Here is a 19,631-nt window from a genome sequence, read left to right on the forward strand (position 1 = left end):
TCTGCTGGTAGTTAGAGCACATTCACCGTCACTCATTTTTATTTTATACTGCTTTCTATAATTTTAAAGTATACATGGTGTATGTGATTTTTTTTAATGTTTAAATTTTTTTTTAACCAAAATCTTTATGTTAATGTCATTGCATTTTGTTTTCAGTTGACATTTGGTCAGTTGGGTGCATCATGGGAGAAATGATCAAAGGTGGTGTTTTGTTCCCAGGTACAGATCGTATCCTTATCTTTGGCCTAAAATGTAGTTTCTAAAGGTCAAAATGTATGATAGCACTTTAACTTGGTCAGGTATAATGTATTTTGTCTCTCCCTAATAGTAAAATATTGTTAAACTACTCTTTCAAAATACCACCTGCTATTTGACATAGACTTTCCTTTCCCTCATTTATTAGTTTATATATAAGTTAATTCTTACAACTGCTAAGTGAATTACCCATAATTACTTGCTGGCTTTGAGTTGATTTATTTAACCTAAATCAAAAATCATGGCTTGCATTAAAATTTCTAATAATTATATACTCGAGTGAGCCTAGAAGTACTTAGGACTTAATACAAATTTTGGAATTGTCTGTTGCTTCTGTTCATCCTTTTGTTTTGTTCCCCCAACCACCTCCTCTTTTGTTACTGTTCTGTATGTTTTGCATCTTTTTGGTTGTTGTCTCATTTTTCAACATAACATACTGATTTTTTTCATCTGAGAATTTTAGCATAATAGTTTTATATGGTGGTGAGTAGATTTGGGTTCATTCTTTTTGTTCATCTGACTGATTTTAGTTTTATATTAATGGTGGGTGATCTGTTACTTGTTTATCAACTAGTAACACTGAGAATTGTAGGAGGGAGAATGGGAAAAGCTATACTCCCTGGGCTAAGAAAGACTGAATTAGCTGCAGAGAGGACTTGGAGTATGAAGACTAGGATGAAAAAGACCAGGGAATCATAACCTTAACAACTTATCAAAACACAGACTCATTTCTTAAGTTTCAGAGTTTTAAAAATATTTTAATTAAACATAAGCTAAACAGAAAATGACAAAAGAAAATGGCACTTTTGTTAAAGCCATTATTTTTATTGTTACTGGTTATTTTCTGTTAGTACAGAAAACGAAAGGACAGATTATAAGAAGTATTTCTTAACCTCCCAGAAATGCATTCACATTTTCTAAGTTGAAAGAAAAGACAGATTTTATATTCTAGAAATGTGTACAGTTTAAATTTAGAGTCCCTGTGGGTAGTAATTGTCGTTATTCCTTGAGTCACTTATCCTTTGTATTTAGAATTTGTGGGTTTAAGCTTCTCTTTCTATGGTAAAATCAGTATTAGTAGACATACACACACACACACACACACACACACACACACACAAAATAAGGTTAACAAAGCTTATCTATTGATCCTTTCTATCTACAGTCATTGCCTTTTACAAGGTGGCTATAAGACAAAATTTATAACTGCCACATTCTTTCTTAGAATTTTTTAAATTGCCAGTTTATTGTTATTTTAACATAGATATGGCTAATGTATTGAACATTAGTTACAGAGTATTTTTCTTAGCTACTTGATATTAGATATTGATCAGTGGAATAAAGTTATTGAACAGCTTGGAACACCATGCCCTGAATTCATGAAGAAACTACAGCCAACAGTAAGGACTTATGTTGAAAACAGACCTAAATATGCTGGATATAGCTTTGAGAAACTCTTCCCCGATGTACTTTTCCCAGCTGACTCAGAACACAACAAACTTAAAGGTACTTTTTATAAATATGTATTATTTATTCAGTTTTGGGATGTGTGTGTATGTATGTTCTTAAGGGATAAAACCCAGCGTTATCTCTGAGTGGTGGAACAAAGTGAAAGGTTTGAGTTAATTTTTTTGTTATTTTATTTTTTAATCCTGTATATAACCTGATTTTATAGTAAAATCTTTTTTTTAAACATACATTTTCAATAAATGAAAGTTACAATAATGAAAGTTATAATAATTTAAAAACTTTTGTTAGATACATATACATTAACATCATTATTTTTACAGCCAGTCAGGCAAGGGATTTGTTATCCAAAATGTTGGTAATTGATGCATCTAAAAGGATCTCTGTAGATGAAGCTCTCCAGCACCCATATATCAATGTCTGGTATGATCCTTCTGAAGCAGAAGCTGTAAGTTCTTTTCTTAATGTTTGAAGACTATACTGAATTAAAGTTAGGTTTGGAGGAGACTAATTTTAAATAAAAATAACATATATTTTCTGTTTTTTGCATGACTAGTATCTTAAATTAATGATCATATCCAAGCACCCCACACACAAAGTTACATCCCACTATTTCTTTCCTTTTAGCCTTGGTATGTGATGCTAGGATGTTGAACACTTTGGGAAAACATTCTAACTAGTTACAAGACAAACTATTCTGTCCAGAGCATAGCACAGTTGTGTGATGTAAATAAAATAGGACAGTTTCAAAAACTAGAAGAAAAGAAAAAGATGGTTAAACATCTTTTTTCCTGTCGTGAAAGTGTCATCCAAAACTAGTCTCTCTACATAAGAAGGTTGTTTATGATTGATCAGTGTTTGTCTAATGATGTATTTTTGAGAATCTCTGTTTGGCTAATAATTCAGATAATTTATAAGGAATTTATATACTCTCAATAAACTGAATTGTTGCATTGTGTTTTTCAGCCACCACCAAAGATACCTGACAAGCAGTTAGATGAAAGGGAACATACAATAGAAGAGTGGAAAGGTAACATTCACCAGATTCTTAGAGATGAAGCCGGAAGAGCTTCTGGATCTTTATGTTGATTTATTCATGTTAAGGAAATTAAAGATACTTTTATTATTCATAACTGATATTTGGTAAAAAGATTATTAGTATTTTTACAGAAGTAGAAAGTAAGTTTTCTGTCCCTGACTTAATCTGAATCTCTCAGGTTCCCACCCCGACATATTGATGCTTTCTGGAATTTTTATGCTTTTTCATAGTGTATAGATGTACAAACTTGTGTTTGATGTCTCCCTCTTTTCCTCTCCCACCCTGTTTTAATCACAAATGGTTGTATACTGTGCACACTTGCTTTGTTGATATAATCATTTATCTTTGAGATGTCTTACTCCACATATCTAGCTCATTTGGTTTAATAGCTGGTTAGTGTTCTGTTGTATGGCTGCGTCACAACTTCTGTATCTAACTCCTTCTTGAAGAGCTTTAAGTTGTGTCCAGTCTGTTGTTGTTACAGACAACTCCACAGTCTTCTTGTATACATGTGAGAACATCCCTGTAAGAAAAATCCTACAAGGAGATTTGCTGGGCCAAAGGATATTTTTCAAGTATTTCCAAAATTACTCTCCAAAGAAATTATAGCAGTTTATACTTCTGTCAGCACGGTTTAGGAATGTCTATTTTACCCCCACCTTCACTAACAGAGTGAGTTAATTTTTATTTTTTTATTTTTATTTTTATTTTTATTTTTTTTTAATTTTTAATCTGCAAATCTAATATAGTAGTTTTACTTTGTGAATGTGGGTAAACATTAATAATGCACTGATTATCTTAGAAATGTTAAAATATTTCTTTTTTAAAAAGATTCACTGGATCATTGGGGCTGGACAATTTTTAGATTCTGTTTACTTCCATTTGTGTTGTTGTCATTTAGTAATTTGACCACTTTTGTAGCTATGTGACTTTGGGCAACTCACTTGGTCCCTTCTTTACCTGGTCTTAAAATGGAGACAGAAGACCTATTATTAAGAGATTATATATATAAATAGTTGGAAAGGCTAAAGGTAGTGAGTGGGGAGATATAAACCTGAATAGGTGATCCATCTGTAAATTTGGGGTGCACCTGGGTGGTTCAGTCAGAAGCATCTGTTGGCTTAGGTCATGATCCTCAGGGTCCTGAGATCAAGCCCCGAGTCGGGCTCCTTGCCTGGAGAGGAGTCTGCTTCTTCTTCTCCCTCTGACCCTCCCCTTGCTTGTTCTCTGTCTCTCAAATAAATCTTAAAAAAAAAAAATCTGTTCAGGAAGAATGAATTTGATTCTTCCTAGGACTAACCAAGATTAGTTTTCTCTGAGTTAACTTTTGGGAAACATAGTTAGAGCCCCCCAGAATGATAGAATTAAGTAGAACCTAGTGTATCTGTATATGTAATAAGTAATGTACAAGAATATAATTGTGGACCAAAGTATGTGGTCCTGGATATTTTACATATCTTATTTGATATTTTTATATATCATTATATTTACAATAGACATTTATGTATTTCTTATAATTTTAATAGGCCACCAATTGTAAAACATATAATTATATACCACTAAGAGAAAACACTGCCAGTTGCACTACACCATTGATTATAAGATGCAACTCTATTTCATACATGTTAAACTGAAAGTGCATCTTAAAATCAATGAAACATAGTACAGTTGACTCAACACCCAGGGACTGAGGTGCTGACTCACACACAGTTGAAAATTCGCATATAACTTTTGACTCCCCAAAAGCAACTGCTAATAACCTGCTGTTTTTTAGATGCTTTACTAATAACATAGTTAACACATATTTTGTATAATACATATACTGTATACTATATTCTTACAATAAAGTAAGCTGGAGAAAAATGTTATTAAGGTCATAAGAGAAAATAAATTTACGGTACTATACGTATATTTGTTGGAAAAAAGCCATGTATAAGTGGACCCATGCATTTCAAACCTATGTTGTTCAAGAATCAACTATATTTTCTTTATTTAAATTTAATTTGCCAGCATATAGTATAATACCCAGTGCTCATCAGGTGCCCTCCTTAATGCCCATCACTCAGTTACCCCATCATCCCCACCCACCTGTCCTTCAGCAACCCTCTGTTTGTTTCCCAGAGTCCACAGTTTCTCATAGTTTGTCTTCCTCTCTGATTTTTCTCCATTCAGGAGTCAACTGTATTTTTGTTTGTGTGTAAAGATGTATCTGTGATTTTTGATTACTGTAAACATGTTTACCTTTATTCTATCTTTTTCTCCTAGTCCAAGTGTAGCTCAGTTACCCACAAACTGCTTTTTTTAAAGATCTGCTTGACAGTTTCAGCATTATAGCAGAAAAATCCATTCCAGAGCCATTAACTTACAGGTTACTTTGTCTGCTAGTTAGTACTCCTAATTAGCTTTGGTTCCTCTGCCCTAATATCTTTTCACAAATGGGTGTTTTCTCTTTATGTATAAAAAAAAAATCCTCCTATTTAGAATACTTATCATTGCTTTTTTGTTTCTTTCAAGAAAAGAATCTTCCATTCTTTCCTCTATTCAGACTTCGTATTTTTCTCTTTCCAAGACCAAAAAAGATTACCATAGCAAGCAAACTTTGGTGTCTCTAGCTCTTGTTCCTTGTGACATTCCCACTTATTTTACCTTCTAATTAGAGATTCTTTCTCAGTTTAATTTAAGTAATTAGATTCCTTGAAATTCTGTGAACATTTTCTGCTTGTACATTTTTCTTAGAAGAGGGTTCGTTGTTCTTATGCATTTTTCAAAGGATTCCATGATCAAAGATGAATAATGGTGCCACTGGAAGGTTCTTCTGAAGTAGACATTCAGACTCACAAGGTGCATCACACTTGACATAGAAGAACACAGGGCAGGAGGGATATAATAACATCCTCAGAGCAGCATCTGGTATCTCTTCAGTTGGAGCACTGCTTATAGCAGTCCATCCACTATACAGAAGTCTAGTAAAAAAGATCCCCATGGAGAAATCTGTGATAGCATGTCATACTTCAAATCATAAGGAGTTGAAGGGTAGCTACCTGCTTTTTAAAAAAATAAAAACATATTTATATTCCATTCTTATTAAAGAAGCTTCCATACACACTTGCATTTAAATCTTATAACAGATATCTAGATAAGCACCTACAATGTACCAGTACTATGCCACAGCTCAGGAATTAGATGTGAATAGGACAAATGTGAGACAGAATTGAGCATTTGTCATACTATGTGTAGAATTACATGGTACAGTACAAAGAACTGGTGGAGTGAAAAATGATGAGGCTTCCAATCCTAGCTCTATCCTTAACCGAACTTTAGGAACATTAGTTATAGCAGAGATTTTGTTTCTTTCAGTATAGTTCATGGTTCAGGATCAGGGAATTGTGGTTAACACTTTTGAATCTTCGACTGACAATTAAGGGAGTTTTTGCCATTGAGAGGACACTATCAGAAATAGTTAATGTGTGTAAAAATGTTTTACTTAAAACATAGATAACTGTGAGATTGGCTCTTAGACTTTGAAAAGTTTATTTTTGTTCACCTTTTTTTCAGAGTTGATATACAAAGAAGTTATGGACTTGGAGGAGAGAACCAAGAATGGAGTTATACGGGGGCAGCCCTCTCCTTTAGGTTGGTTACAATATAAGCTTGGTTAAGGTTATACAGTTTGCTTCTTCTGTTGTAATCTTCAGTTGCACGAATCCTGTAGTTTTCCCCATATTTACTACTGTTATTATTGAAAGTTTTAAAAGTATAGGGAGTATAATTTGGTTAGTTAAATTTGAAAGCACTGATACACTATTGTATCAATACATCATGCTAATATATCCATAACTGACTTTATAAAATATACATCTTTTTCTATAGTACTGACATCCCAATGAAGAAGGGAAATTTAAGACCTTTTTCTATTGACATTGTTCTCTTTTTTTTTTTTTTTTTTTTTAATTTTTATTTATTTATGATAGTCACAGAGAGAGAGAGAGAGGCAGAGACACAGGCAGAGGGAGAAGCAGGCTCCATGCACTGGGAGCCCGACGTGGGATTCGATCCCGGGTCTCCAGGATCACGCCCTGGGCCAAAGGCAGGCGCTAAACCACTGCGCCACCCAGGGATCCCGACATTGTTCTCTTTAAAGAAGAATTTTTTCACAATTAAGTATACTTATCAGAATTTTAACACTTTACTCTGGATAAACTAAGGCTTTATTGCAAAATTTGGTACATGTGATAACTAAGTTACCATCTTCTCATTTTGGTGTTTTTGATTTGTTGAACTAAGGCAGTAACATTAAAACTGCCATTAGAAATTGTTCCATCTCTAACAAGAAAAGCGGTTTGCAGGAGTTAGACATTTATCATAAGCTATCTTACACTTAATTTTAGTACTTGTAAAAGCATAAAGCATTGAGGGGGAAAAGTTAAATGACAGGTAACTTGTATGAAATACATACTACATGACAGGCACCTTGTGGTTTATGTACTTTTATTTCTTTCAAACCTTACCTAAGACCTCATGAAAGGGATTATTATGCACATTTTACATGTGAGGAAACTGAAGTTCAAAATTATTAAATGAATATAAGATTACAAATATATTATGTAAAAAAGTCACTAACCTGAAGCCATGTTTACCAGTAGCTTCAGATAACCCGGTTTTTCCAGTATCCAATATGGCCTTTGGCTGGCAGCAGAGACTTTTAGCTACAGAGGTTAGGGCAGCTTTAGGAAAGAGATGAAATTTGAATTGAACCTTGAAGGCCAAGTAGTATTTCAACAGATAAGTCTTGAATTTGAGTAAAACGATGCCATTTTAATCATCCCTTTAAAACTCTTCTCCGTTTTAAGAAAAAAATATATATATATCCTGTGGGTAAGATTTTTAATTATAGTTTCAAATGCCCATTTTGTTGTACTATAAACATATATTTAAATAATTTCTGTGGCTCTCTATAACATTTTTGGTTATATTTGTGCATCTTTAAAATTTTTTATTTTTTAAATCCTTGATCAGGAGTGCAGTCTTCTAAATTATAATATCGATACTATTGAAAACATAAATTAATTTTGACCTTATACTTAAAATTTAGTTGTAACAAAAGCTGTGTTATAAATACTTTAATAGCTGAGTTGATTGGCTTTGTATTGATGTACGGTAGTAGCATAACTAAATTGTTCTTGTTGGAGATCCAAGTGGGATTTGAAAAGTCCATTATTTGGAAAACTTTTATACTTCAGAATACTATCCTAAAAATTTTTTTTTTTCAGATAAAAATAAAAAAGAATACTATCCTAGTGAGTGGCACATTCTAAGAGTTGAATGTTTGAGTGAACTTAATTTCATGAGATGGAGCAGTTGTATCTCTTCTTAATTTAAAGAAATGGCATCTTGGGCAGCCTGGGTGGCGCAGCGGTTTAGCGCCACCTTCAGCCCAGGGCGTGATCCTGGAGACCTGGGATGGAGTCCCACGTCGGGCTTCCTACATGGAGCCTGCTTCTCCCTCTGCCTATGTCTCTCATGAATAAATAAATAAAACCTTAAAACAAAAAAAAAAGAAATGGCATTTTAAAGAACACTTGACTATAGTTATAAAATAGTGGCAAGGACAGGAATGCAGGTTTCTAGACATTTTCTGGATTCTCAGTTATTAGCTTGCAGAGGAGAGTGTTATTTTAGTAAATCAACCTGTTACAAAAATATTCAGTTCTTAATTATGTGCAAAAACAGAAGAAAAATCTTTGACAAATTAGAATATGAGATAATCACAATACCATTTCAACTTGATTTTTTAAAATGAAATACATTATTTTCCCCACTTTCCTATCTTTATTTCAGTTTGGCTAATATACAGTGAGTTTGCATGCCTTTGAGTGTATAGAGACTCACCTGAGAGGGAAATGACCCAGCTACCAGAAATGAATGATTTTCCTTATTATTGCCATTCAGATAATTCAGAATTTACTAGATTGCTTTAAAGTTCAGGGGAAACAGGTACCTTTTTTTCCATAGGTATTTGATTTTCAAATGAAAAAGTTACCTATATAATGCATTTAAAAGTTAGTTTTTGGGGCACCAGGGCTGGCTCAGTTGGGTAGAGCATGTGACTTTGGATCTCAAGGTTGTAAGTTTAAGCCCTACTTTGGGTATAGAGATTACTTTAAAAATAATTTTAAAATTAAAAAAATAAAAGTTAATTTTTATCAGATTAAGAAGTTTGGATAAAAGGAAATTTTAATTAAAAAATAGAGGCATGAGGGGATTCCCCAGGTGGCTCAGCAGTTTAGCACCTACCTTCAGCCCAGGGCATGATCCTGGAGTCCTGGGATTGAGTCCCACATCAGGCTCCCTGCATGGAGCCTGCTTCTCCCTCTGCCCCTCTCTCTCTCTCTCTCTCTCTCTCTCTCTCTCTCTCATGAATAAATAAATAAAATCTAAAAATAAAAAATAAAAAAGAGAGGCATGAAAATGTATGTTTGGTAGAATCCTTTTATCGTCTGAATATTTCAGTACAAGTCTTCAAAGCTAGCCAGGTACTGTGTACTCTTCAGTCAACAGACACATTTTGTAGAGTCTTGTGGATTGAATTTGAAGTAGAGTGTCAGGCCTGAAGTCTATTCAGTCTGCTCCTTTTATTCATTTTACCTTGTGTTACCTGTTCTGTCTCTAGTAGTTCCATTCTTTTCTGTCTCCCAGCTCCCTCCCCAGTAACCTAAAGATTTGCCTATTCTATGTCCCTGGTTATTTCCTTGTTGCTCTCAAAGGACCTTTTCTGTTCTAGAGAGTTTTATTGTTCATCATTAGACAGAATAATGGGATAATTTAAAACACTGAGATGCTAGGTACTAGAGCAGTGGTTTTCAGCCTGCTTTGTTTTTAGCTTTGTTTTTATCCTTGAGTGCTTGAAACTCAGCCCTAGAAATGCTTACTGCTCAATATGAAAACCATTGCTTTTATTCCATAAATGTATTCTTAAGAACTTCTGTATAATTTGTATTATTTAATAAGCTCAAATTTGGAATGACTCTTATTTGATCACATAGCTCAGAAGAATTTAAAAAAAAAATACATACTTACCTAGAACATGAATCATCTTTAACATATTTCCCATCCCTCAGTGACATTCCCTCCTATGTCCTAACCCAACTCCCTTCAAAGGATTTCTCTATTGGTTATTTATTCCTGCTACTTTCTAAAAAAAATCCAGATGGGATGCCTGGGTGACTCAGCAGTTGAGCGTCTGCCTTTGGCTCAGGGCGTGATCCCAGGTCCAGGGATCAAGTCCCACTTTGGGCTCCCTGCAAGGAGCCTGCTTCTCTACCTATGTCTCTGCCTCTCTCTCTCTCTCTCTCTCTCTCTCTCTCTCTCTCTGTCTCCCTCTCATGAATAAATAAATAAATCATAAATAAATAGGTAAGTATATGTATGTATGTATATATATTATATCGATACATATCCAGGAAATGCTTGTTAGCTATAGCTAACTTACTTCCAGTAAAGGAAATAATCTTCTTGTACTTTTATGTTTTATGTTTTAAAATCTTTTTTAAAAAAGATGTGCCAGGATATTGTTTGGAGTTTACAGTGAAAAGATAAGTAATTTTTATTAGGGCAGTAGTCTTTTAACCTTTTGGGCCATATATCCCTTTGAGATCCTCTCTCCAACAAAATGCAGTACAGACAGTTTTGCATGTTTTATCAGTATTATTCATACACAATCTAATGAGCCTTTTCAAAGCCAAGAGAAAAAAATTATTGATCACTAGAGGTAGCCAATACAGTATAGGCAGCTCGGCATGCAACTCTGTCTGCAACTGATTTGCTGTTTTGTTTCTCATAGCACAGGTGCAGCAGTGATCAATGGCTCTCAGCATCCATCGTCGTCATCATCTGTCAATGATGTGTCTTCAATGTCAACAGATCCAACTTTGGCCTCAGATACAGACAGCAGTTTAGAAGCATCAGCTGGACCTCTGGGCTGCTGTAGATGACTACTTGGGCCTTTGGGGGGTGGGGGGATGGGGAGTCATTTAGTCATTGATAGAACTACTTTGAAAACAATTCAGTGGTCTTATTTTTGAGTGATTTTTCAAAAATGTAGAATTCATTTTGTAGTAAAGTAGTTTATTTTTTTTAATTTCAAGTGATGTAATTTAAAACTTAAGTTGTGTTTTAAAACAGCAACAAAACTGTATTGTATTTTTGCTGTAATTAACTGTATAATGTAAACCTAATTATTTTATCATGGTTTAAAATTTTTGCATATTTGCTTTATCTTATGCTGCTGATTTTTTTTTTTTTTACTGAATTTCTAAGATTTTGTTTAAGCAACTATTATGTGGTGACTTGCCTATATCATGAATTATTTAAGATTTTATAGTTTTTTTAATTAGAATTTTATTTTAAATGTTTTGTTCATGATGCTATCCTTCAGGGTTATGTGCTTATCAATGAAATAACCCCAGAGGAGTGAGGGAAAATAACCTGTAGCCAGTTGTATTCAGGAATAACTACTGTAAATGATGAACGTGTTAAAAAACCTCCAATATTTGCTACTTGCCAATCCTAATTTAATTATAACAGTTGGTAGGCATCCTACAATTGTTCTTTGGCGAAAGTCCCATCATCTAAATGGCAGAATAACTTAGAGCATGTCTTTGAAGATGATGGGCGTCTACCCCCACCCTCCTATTCCCCAACCCCACACAACAAAAGTAAAGTAAAAAGAATATGGTATTTTTACAAATTTGTGGCATGCTCAAAGCTTATGATTACATAAAGTCAAGAGGATACTTCATGAATAATACATTTCAATGCAAATAAACAGATGGTTCACTTCTACTAGCTATGAGCCTGTTTTTGTACACAGAGTTAATCTACTCAGGCTGTAGGTCCCAGCAGTGGTCTAGAGTCTGGTCTTTCCCTTTCCTGCAGCCTCAGGCCCTTGGACCTTTCTGGTTTCCTATCACAGTGTCAGTCAGGGGAGCACCAGTTCTCAAGGTGTTTCTGGCCATTTGATTCTAACTGTAGCATAATCATATTTATACTAGCTGTTGGGAGGTTCCAAAGCCTACTTCAATTTCTGTAGGTGATGTATCAAATGAGCAATATACCGTTCATCTGAAAATAGTAGCACACAGCCATATATAGGATATCATTTTCTAAGGACTGTTTCTTCACATTGAGCAGAGCAGGCATAAGTAGTGGTTATTTAGTCTGAGTCTTTGTTTTTTTATACCTAATTTTCAATAAAACATGCAATGTGGATGTTGAGTAGTGTAAGAATGGTGCTGCTCCTATCAAGTGTATGTTAACTGTTTACATTTTATACCTGCAGAATTCTTTCTCCACAACAAATTTTTCTTAAGTAAATGCCATTGAGGTCTCTATCTCTGAAATACATTCTCTGTATTGCCCCCAGACATTTTTTGTTATTTTTGGAACAAGAAGGATTTCATGTAATGAAGTGGGAAATGCATATGTAAGTAAGTGACAAGATTCTAGGCAGAAAGTCCATGGGAATTAATGACCAACAGGAGCAAGAACTGGTACATCTCAATATGCAGTGTCTGAGAGTTCGCTTGGCATGTTCTTCATATATTTAGTGCAAAATGCCTTTTGAGTTAGGTATTTTAGGTTATTGTTAATGTGCAATATTTAGGATTAAAATACATTAGCCTTTTTGTATGCTTTGAAATAGCAAGTTTGTTTTTGATGGTTTCCAGTTGTGAGTTCTAGCCTCTTGAAGTTATCAACCTTTTTATCAATCCCTCTTCTACTCATACAACATGGTGTGTTAATTTTATTAATAAGCAAATTAGAGTTTTGAGAATGTTACACCTCGAGTTATAGAAACAATTGGATTTGCAATTTTAGTGGAAATTTGAGCATGAGTGTGTTCTTAGTTTATATTAGTTCGGCAGTTAATCAGCTTTATTTTCCCTAGGATAGATTATTTCACTGTTGCACTTTAACAACTGACATGCTTTCAGAGGTTTCTCATATTTTATGTTTGATTGCCAGTAAGCCATCTCTATTGATACAGATTAAGCAAGGAAAACCAGGTGTTCTTACTGTATCACTTGTTGTAAATGCCAGCTCCCCCTTGCCAGCCAGCATGTTTCAGTTGATCCAGAGAAAAGGAATTCTTATTAGTCAATGCAGACTAAAATTCTTAACAAATTCTATCCTGAAAACAGTCTGTTAAATGTTAGGTGCCCTAGGTTTTTAAAATACAATATCTAAATACAACTTTCCCTCATTACATAAATCTATTAAGCTAAAGATGTACTGGTTCTTTTTATTTTATAAACCTTTTGAACCTTTAAAACATCTTAAACATTGGTGTGGGGTTTTTTTTTTTTTTAAGAAATTGCAAATAAGATTTCTATTAAGCAGTACTTATGTAAAGCCACCTTCTCATAACTTTGGTTTTTCAACTTTATATATTTAATATACTCATCATCTTACTGTCAGAAAATCATTTTGATTAAGATTTATTATTAACTGTATTATTTTATTATTCAGCTTTATAGGAAAGAGACAGTAATTCTTTCTACATAGTTCTTCCTGGTTACTACTCTGTTACTTTCTAATCATTTGTAAAATGATTGTGGTGTTGGGATTGCTTAATTATATATATAAATAGAGCATCTCAACTCTTTCATACTGTTTGCTGAACAGTTCTCGTTTTGTCACACACCCTTGGCTGCTGATTATTCCTGGTGTGTACTCTTCCAGGTTGGCACAGTGCTTCACACCAGACTAAGAGAAATGCCAGCCTCTTAAATGAGGAGGCTCCCATATAGCCCCCTTTGTAGTATAGAGAAACTTGATGGTATGCAAAGCAGCAAACTTTCCCATAAGCCCTTGCGTTATTCTGTTCCATGTTAATCCTGTTTTGTCTAAAAAGATGAAGGTGAAGAGGACATCAGCTCATAGTGAGATCAGAGGTGGGCAAGTGAAACTGTTTCGGGGTTATAAACAAGACTTGGTTTACACTATCGGCCAGTATGTGCTACACATATGAAGATGTAACTACTCAGTGTTGCCTAGGCACAAGCCTGTACAACATTTTGAGATAAAGACATAGTCTGTTTTCAAAAATACTGTTGTAGTTTGTTTGTGGGTGTTGTTCATTAGTCACACATTAGCTGTAGAGTGAATGCATGAAGCCCCATGACCCCAGTAAACTTCTCTTATCAGTAGAAAAACCAAACACCACTGTTCCATGATTAGCAGCCCTCTTAAATGTTGCCTCTGTGTCTTTACATGTTAGTGTACCTGTGTTTCTATGATCTCTCTTAGGTTTTTCCTGAATCAGAGGAAACTGATTTTTCCTTAATAATAAGAATGATGAAGATGTAAAGGGCATTGAAGCAGAAATGTATAGTTTGGGGTACGATTAGAGAAATCACAAGGAAAACAAAAGTCCTAATTAATTTCAAACTAACTGCTCTCTTAGTTAAGTGCTCTTAAGGAGAGTCTAGTAAGAGTAACAACTTATGGCCATTTCTAGTTTAGATTCTCTTCGTTCCTGAAACTTCCGAGAAATGTTACCTGTGGATTAATTTTGCACAATGTTCTATTCTCACAATAATTTACAAATTAAACTAGATTTTTATTGAACTACCTCACACTAATTTTCTATGCTTTCCCAAGTAAGCTATTGCCCTTATTGTAAGCTCTTTACTGAGTGTGAATTATAAATGTGTGTTAAATACTTTATAGCCAATGTTGACACAGTACCAATAAGTGTGTAAAATATATACCTTGCATCAGTAAGAGAGACTCATGTGGAAAATCTTTCATTGTATATCTTGGAAAATTGTGTTAGATGTGTTCGTTGAACATTATTAATGTCTGTTTTTATAAGTAGAAACCTGCTCGTGATACCAGTCCATTCTTTACATTTTACAAAAGGAATAAATCTTAGTAAATTTTACAAAGAAATAAATTACTTTTGTAGGCCCGATATTTGGTATATTTTTGAGAAGCTCTTAATCTTTTAGCTGAATGATGAAGTTGAACTAGCTGTCTACCTGGACTGTGACATCTATTTTCTCATTACAGTTAATCCTGTTCAACGGGTTTTAAAACCTGGAAACCTGCATACGATAATTGACATTTGCTTTTCTCCCTCTATGATGCCATTCCTTCTTCATTCCTGTTCCTTCCCTGTGTTCCATTCCCTCTCCTCTCTAGAAAAAAACAAAATGGGGCACTTTGTAGGGAATGCTGAGATAATTATTGTGGTTTTTAAATCATTCATGCCCTGGTCATTAAACATGCACCACTGGAATGTACACATTGTTACCTAGTATGTTAATTGGTTATAATATTTTAAATAAAAAAGAAAAAAGTGGTATGAAAATTATGAAATTAAGAGTTTTTTCATTGAAAATAAAATGTAGATTTGTGGCAAAAAGTTTTTCCGGCAATTTTAAGATATCCTGTGGATTGGGATTAAAAGGGTAGTGGTGTTAGCACAGGTTTCTTAGATTTGGATTTAAACAGATTGTGAAGAGCTTAAAATACCATGCTGGTTTTCTGGTTTACCTAGTCTTGCTTTTCTTGAGGTCTTGAGGTCTCTGGAGAAAGTTTATCTAAAAGGAATTTTCTTTAGTGCCCTTAAGCTAGTTCTTGGTAACTATGTGAGAGAGCAGCTATCATGGCCACTTGGCAAAAATTAATTTAAAAGGATCTATTTCAGAATAAATTGAGGATTTCAGCCCTGAGTATGTTCTCACCTTTGTCATGCATATTTTCTCTTTGCCTGTGCTGGCCAGGCTGCTCTGTGAGTATCAGGGTCACTCACTATATACATCCAGGATGCCTCTGTATGACAACACTCCTCTATCTTTACTCAACTCTTGCTCCAGAAAACCATCTTAGCCATGCTATCCCCAACCCTGGCCTGCACTCAAACCTCCTGCTCTGAGGACAGGACTGGAAGGAGGTCTTTAACCTGATCACTGCTGCTCCATCAGCTGATGGGGTTGCCAAGTTGGTGCATGCAATCTGTTTTATCACAGTCACTGGAGAGGCCTCCGGGAAGACAGTGGGTGGCAGAAGAAGACATTAAAGCGTTGAGTCAGTATCCACCACCAGTTGGTATCCAGTATCCAGTTCTGATACCCCAGTGATGTAATACCCCAGTGACACTAAATAAAAGGGGAATAGTTCGTCCTTGTTAATCTAAGTACTCCATTTATTTTAGTATTGTACCTTAAAAGGTGCATTGACTTCATGTAAGTAAAAATTGATTTGTACTGATTTTGTGGTTTAAACTTGTTTTAGCTTTACAGCTAATGAATTAACTTTACAGCTAATGAATCTGTGGACTTCATTTGAAACTAAAATACTTAAAATATGCCTTGTTAATGCTGGACTTCCAACATTTAATTTTGTCAACTGGTGAATCCATTTATGTCTAAGATCCTAAGTTGGAAGCTGGGGTAAGGAAAGATACAAAAATGGATGACAGTCTGGTCAGCCTGATTGAAATACTCTTGTGAAGAGGAACAGGAACCATGCTGAAGGAACACAGGGATTGATCAGATGAAATGAGAATTTTGCAGAGGAGGCATTTTTTGAGCCTTGGTATAAGGAAGGGTAATCCCAGGTTAAGGGAAAGGCAAGGAGGTTTAAAAGTGTGTGCATGGGCAAGGAATGTGGAATGGCCTGGCATGAATGTGGTCTAGGAGGAGAATATGACAGATAAGTCTGAAAGACTTGAAACATTTGGAGGAATTGTCTTCATTTTAAAGGCAGTAGGAATTTGTAGTTTGTGGGGAAGAGTAATGTGACCAGACCTTTGTTTTAGGAGGTACATGGATAGTGGGAGTAAGCTGGTTAGACTGGCGGTGGAGACTGGTGACTGGGCAGCCAAAGATAGCTGAGAGAGCTGAGATCCTTTTTGAACAATAAAGGAAGGAGAGGACTCAGGTTGCCATTAGCTGGGCAAAATGGCCAAGAGTAGCATTTGGGGATGAGCCCTAAGGATTTGGCAGCACACAAGTGGTTGTGCAGGGAAAGCATATCCAGTCTATTTTCCAGTTTGTTCATCATAGTTTGAAGAGACCATGATGGAACATACATCAGGTATGGCATCAGCTTGCCACTTTGTTTCAGGATGGGAGGGAAAGGAGTAATTTCTCCTTTACTGCCTGTACACCTCTCCAGTCTCTTCCATCGTGAGGTCTGCATCATCTGCCTGTATGACTCATAAACCCATTTCCATTAGTATCATTTTGTGGACAGAAGAAAAGGGATTCCTATTGGGTAATATATGTAAGACTTAGTTACCTGGATAGGTGGGGGCATAGTTCTGTTTGCTAAGGATCCAGTGAGTGGTGAAACAGTAACGAGGACTTTAGAAGTTGGCAGGAAATACAGAGAATCACGACATGTCTTGAGGAAAAAGACTGAAAGGTCAGACAACTGAAAAAAGAGGAACTAAAAAGCACGTGTGTTGACAAGACAAGGTTCCAGAGAGGGTGGGACCTATTGAATCCTGTGAATCCAGGTTAGCCTGAGCTCAAGATGGCGAATTTGGGCAATCTTGGATAAGTCTCAATTTTGGTGAGCCTGGCGCTTCTTTGTCACATAAGGATGGGAGATGGTCTCACAGGGCTACTATAATGATGACTTCATATACTTTTATAAAAGTAATCAGTGTAAGCAAATGGAATTGCTGACTTTAACTTTGGAAAGGAATAGAAATGGTTTAATGTAGAGAAGTATCCAGGAGCAAAGGAGCAATTGTGTATTGACTCCCACCTGAGAACTTCTGTATGCTCTGACCTTCAAGTAATTTTTTATATCCCAAGTAGTCCCACCCTTTGGTTGGTAATAATTCATCATTTGAGAGAAATGCCCCAAAAACCAATACTGATATTTTAAAAATATTTTATTTATCCATGAGAGACACCCAAAGAGAGGTAGAGATATAGGCAGAGGGAGAAGCAGGCTCCATGCAGGGAGCCCAACATGGGACTCGATCCCACGACTCTAGGATCATGCCCTGAGCCACCCTGGCATCCCCCCACCTTTTTTTTTTTTTTTTTTTTTTAAGAATTAGAACAGATAAACATTTTGTTTTGGTTCTAGTTCATGTAACATTCCCACTGTTCACCTCATTCCAGCTGAACCTCCACCATGGCATCTCTGTGTACAATGCCTCGGTTGCTTACTCCTGCATTTGCCTATTTTAACTCCTCATTGCCTAAGACCTAGCTCAGATAATTCTCTGATGAGCTTTCCCTGCGGTGACTTTTTCTTTCACATAGCCAGTGCTTGCTTGCTAACTCATTTTATTCATTTGTTCACTTCCCACTTTTTTCCACAGGATATAATGTCTTATAAGACAGGCATGTTGTCTGCCTTTTAATATTGTTCTGTGAGGTACCCTGTGTTCTCTTTTAGATGCTTCATTCTGGAAGCCCTTGGATGGAAGAACCTGTCCTAACTCCTAGGTAATGCCTGGGAGGTAGGCATTCAATAAATGTTGGGCTGGGTAAATTAATGGCTAGGGCCTACATCTATGCTGTTTCTGTCCTCTGGAATGCAATATTCATGATCCTCAAAATGTGTCCTAAGGAAACCACATATAGCACTCTGAAATTACTGTAGTAGTGTGAGCTTGGGCTCCGATACCTAAAGTGGAACCCTGGCTTCACACTAGTTGCCTCACCTACAGCAAGTTGCCTAAACTCTCTGAGGCTCCTGTTTTCCCAGAAGAGGTGAGAGGGAAAAGGTGATTCTCAAATAGAATTAGAACCATGAGGGAGATGGTTTTCTTACAAGCTTTCTGAGATGACTCTTATATGTCCCCCCTCCATCCATTATCAGCTGCCTTAGAGACCTAAACAAATACCCAACTCTCCACAAGAGCAGTGACAGATGGGATGCAGGGCACATCAAGAATGAGGCCGGCCAAGCCCCAGGTGGTTACTATGAGAGAAGGGAACCAGGATGACCCCAGGAGACCTCTAAAGGAAGACAGAGATGAGGAAGTAGAGGGGCAGATGGTGCAGCCCAAGTAATGATCCTGCCTCTGCCCTTCCTACAACCCTTCAGTGACTCAGTAACTAGTACCAATTCTAGCTGGCTCTCTGTTGAATTAGTAGCAAGATTCATTGAGTGCTTACCCCATGCCAGGCATTCGGTGCTTTGTATGAGCTCACAGAGTTTTTGCCACTTTGGTAAGAACTGTTCTCCCCTCAAACTGAGGCACAGCGACCCTAAGTAATGTGCTCAGGGCTCCTTGACTGACCTGTGGTGGGGCGGGGGTCTGAATCTGGGCAGTCTGACTCCGTGTTTACTTTGTAACCACTCTGCTCTCCAGTGGTTACAGAGGGAAGACTGAGAAGTTCTATGCCAATAAAGGTTTTCCTGTTCAAGTAAGTTACGGGGCTGCTACTTAAAGGCGAGCATGTTCATTTTTCAGGACTCTTGAAAGACTTTAGTGTGTGTTTAGTCTGTGGCCTCTGGCCTCCCACTTCTTGTCTCGGAGGCCAACACTTCCACCTTCTTGCATCTTTTTTCAGACTTCTCATTATCACCTTCATTTCTTCATCATTATCTTTCCCTCTCTACTGAATTATTCTTAGCAGCAAACATGCTCTAGTAATTCCCGTCCTTAAAAGGCACTCTCACCCCCTTTCGCTTTGCTACCCTATTTTTCTGCTCCTCTTCACATCAGGACTTCTGTAGAGATTGATCTGGGCACAGTGCCTTCCCTTCATCCCTCATTCAGTCTTCAGACCATTCCTATCTAGTTTCTGACCTGTCACTCTACTATACTCGGGCTGGACCTCAGTTCCTGGACTAGCTTCTCTGCAGCCACTTCCTGTCACCCCCACCAAAG

General features: G+C 36.2%; 1 protein-coding gene across 8 annotated transcripts in view; it reads left to right on the plus strand.

Annotated features, from left to right (window-relative positions):
• MAPK8 (mitogen-activated protein kinase 8) overlaps window positions 1-15,137 on the plus strand; it is a 119,836-nt gene extending 104,699 nt beyond the window's left edge. For 5 of the 8 annotated variants that reach the window (XM_038578014.1, XM_038578019.1, XM_038578015.1 and 2 more), the window contains 6 exons: window positions 157-228; window positions 1,579-1,761; window positions 2,046-2,170; window positions 2,689-2,752; window positions 6,317-6,394; window positions 10,607-15,137. In XM_038578014.1, coding sequence (XP_038433942.1) covers window positions 157-228; window positions 1,579-1,761; window positions 2,046-2,170; window positions 2,689-2,752; window positions 6,317-6,394; window positions 10,607-10,752 — 668 coding nt within the window. In that variant the 3' untranslated portion in view covers window positions 10,753-15,137. Of the gene's footprint in view, window positions 1-156; window positions 229-1,578; window positions 1,762-2,045; window positions 2,171-2,688; window positions 2,753-3,245; window positions 3,434-6,316; window positions 6,395-10,601 lie in introns of all 8 variants that reach the window. The other 3 variants (XR_005380344.1, XM_038578018.1, XM_038578017.1) reach the window with 3 other exon arrangements.
• The last annotated feature ends 4,494 nt before the right edge of the window (window positions 15,138-19,631 follow it).

The sequence above is a fragment of the Canis lupus genome, chromosome 28 (assembly GCF_011100685.1).
Source record: "Canis lupus familiaris isolate Mischka breed German Shepherd chromosome 28, alternate assembly UU_Cfam_GSD_1.0, whole genome shotgun sequence".
Lineage (NCBI taxonomy): Eukaryota > Metazoa > Chordata > Mammalia > Carnivora > Canidae > Canis > Canis lupus.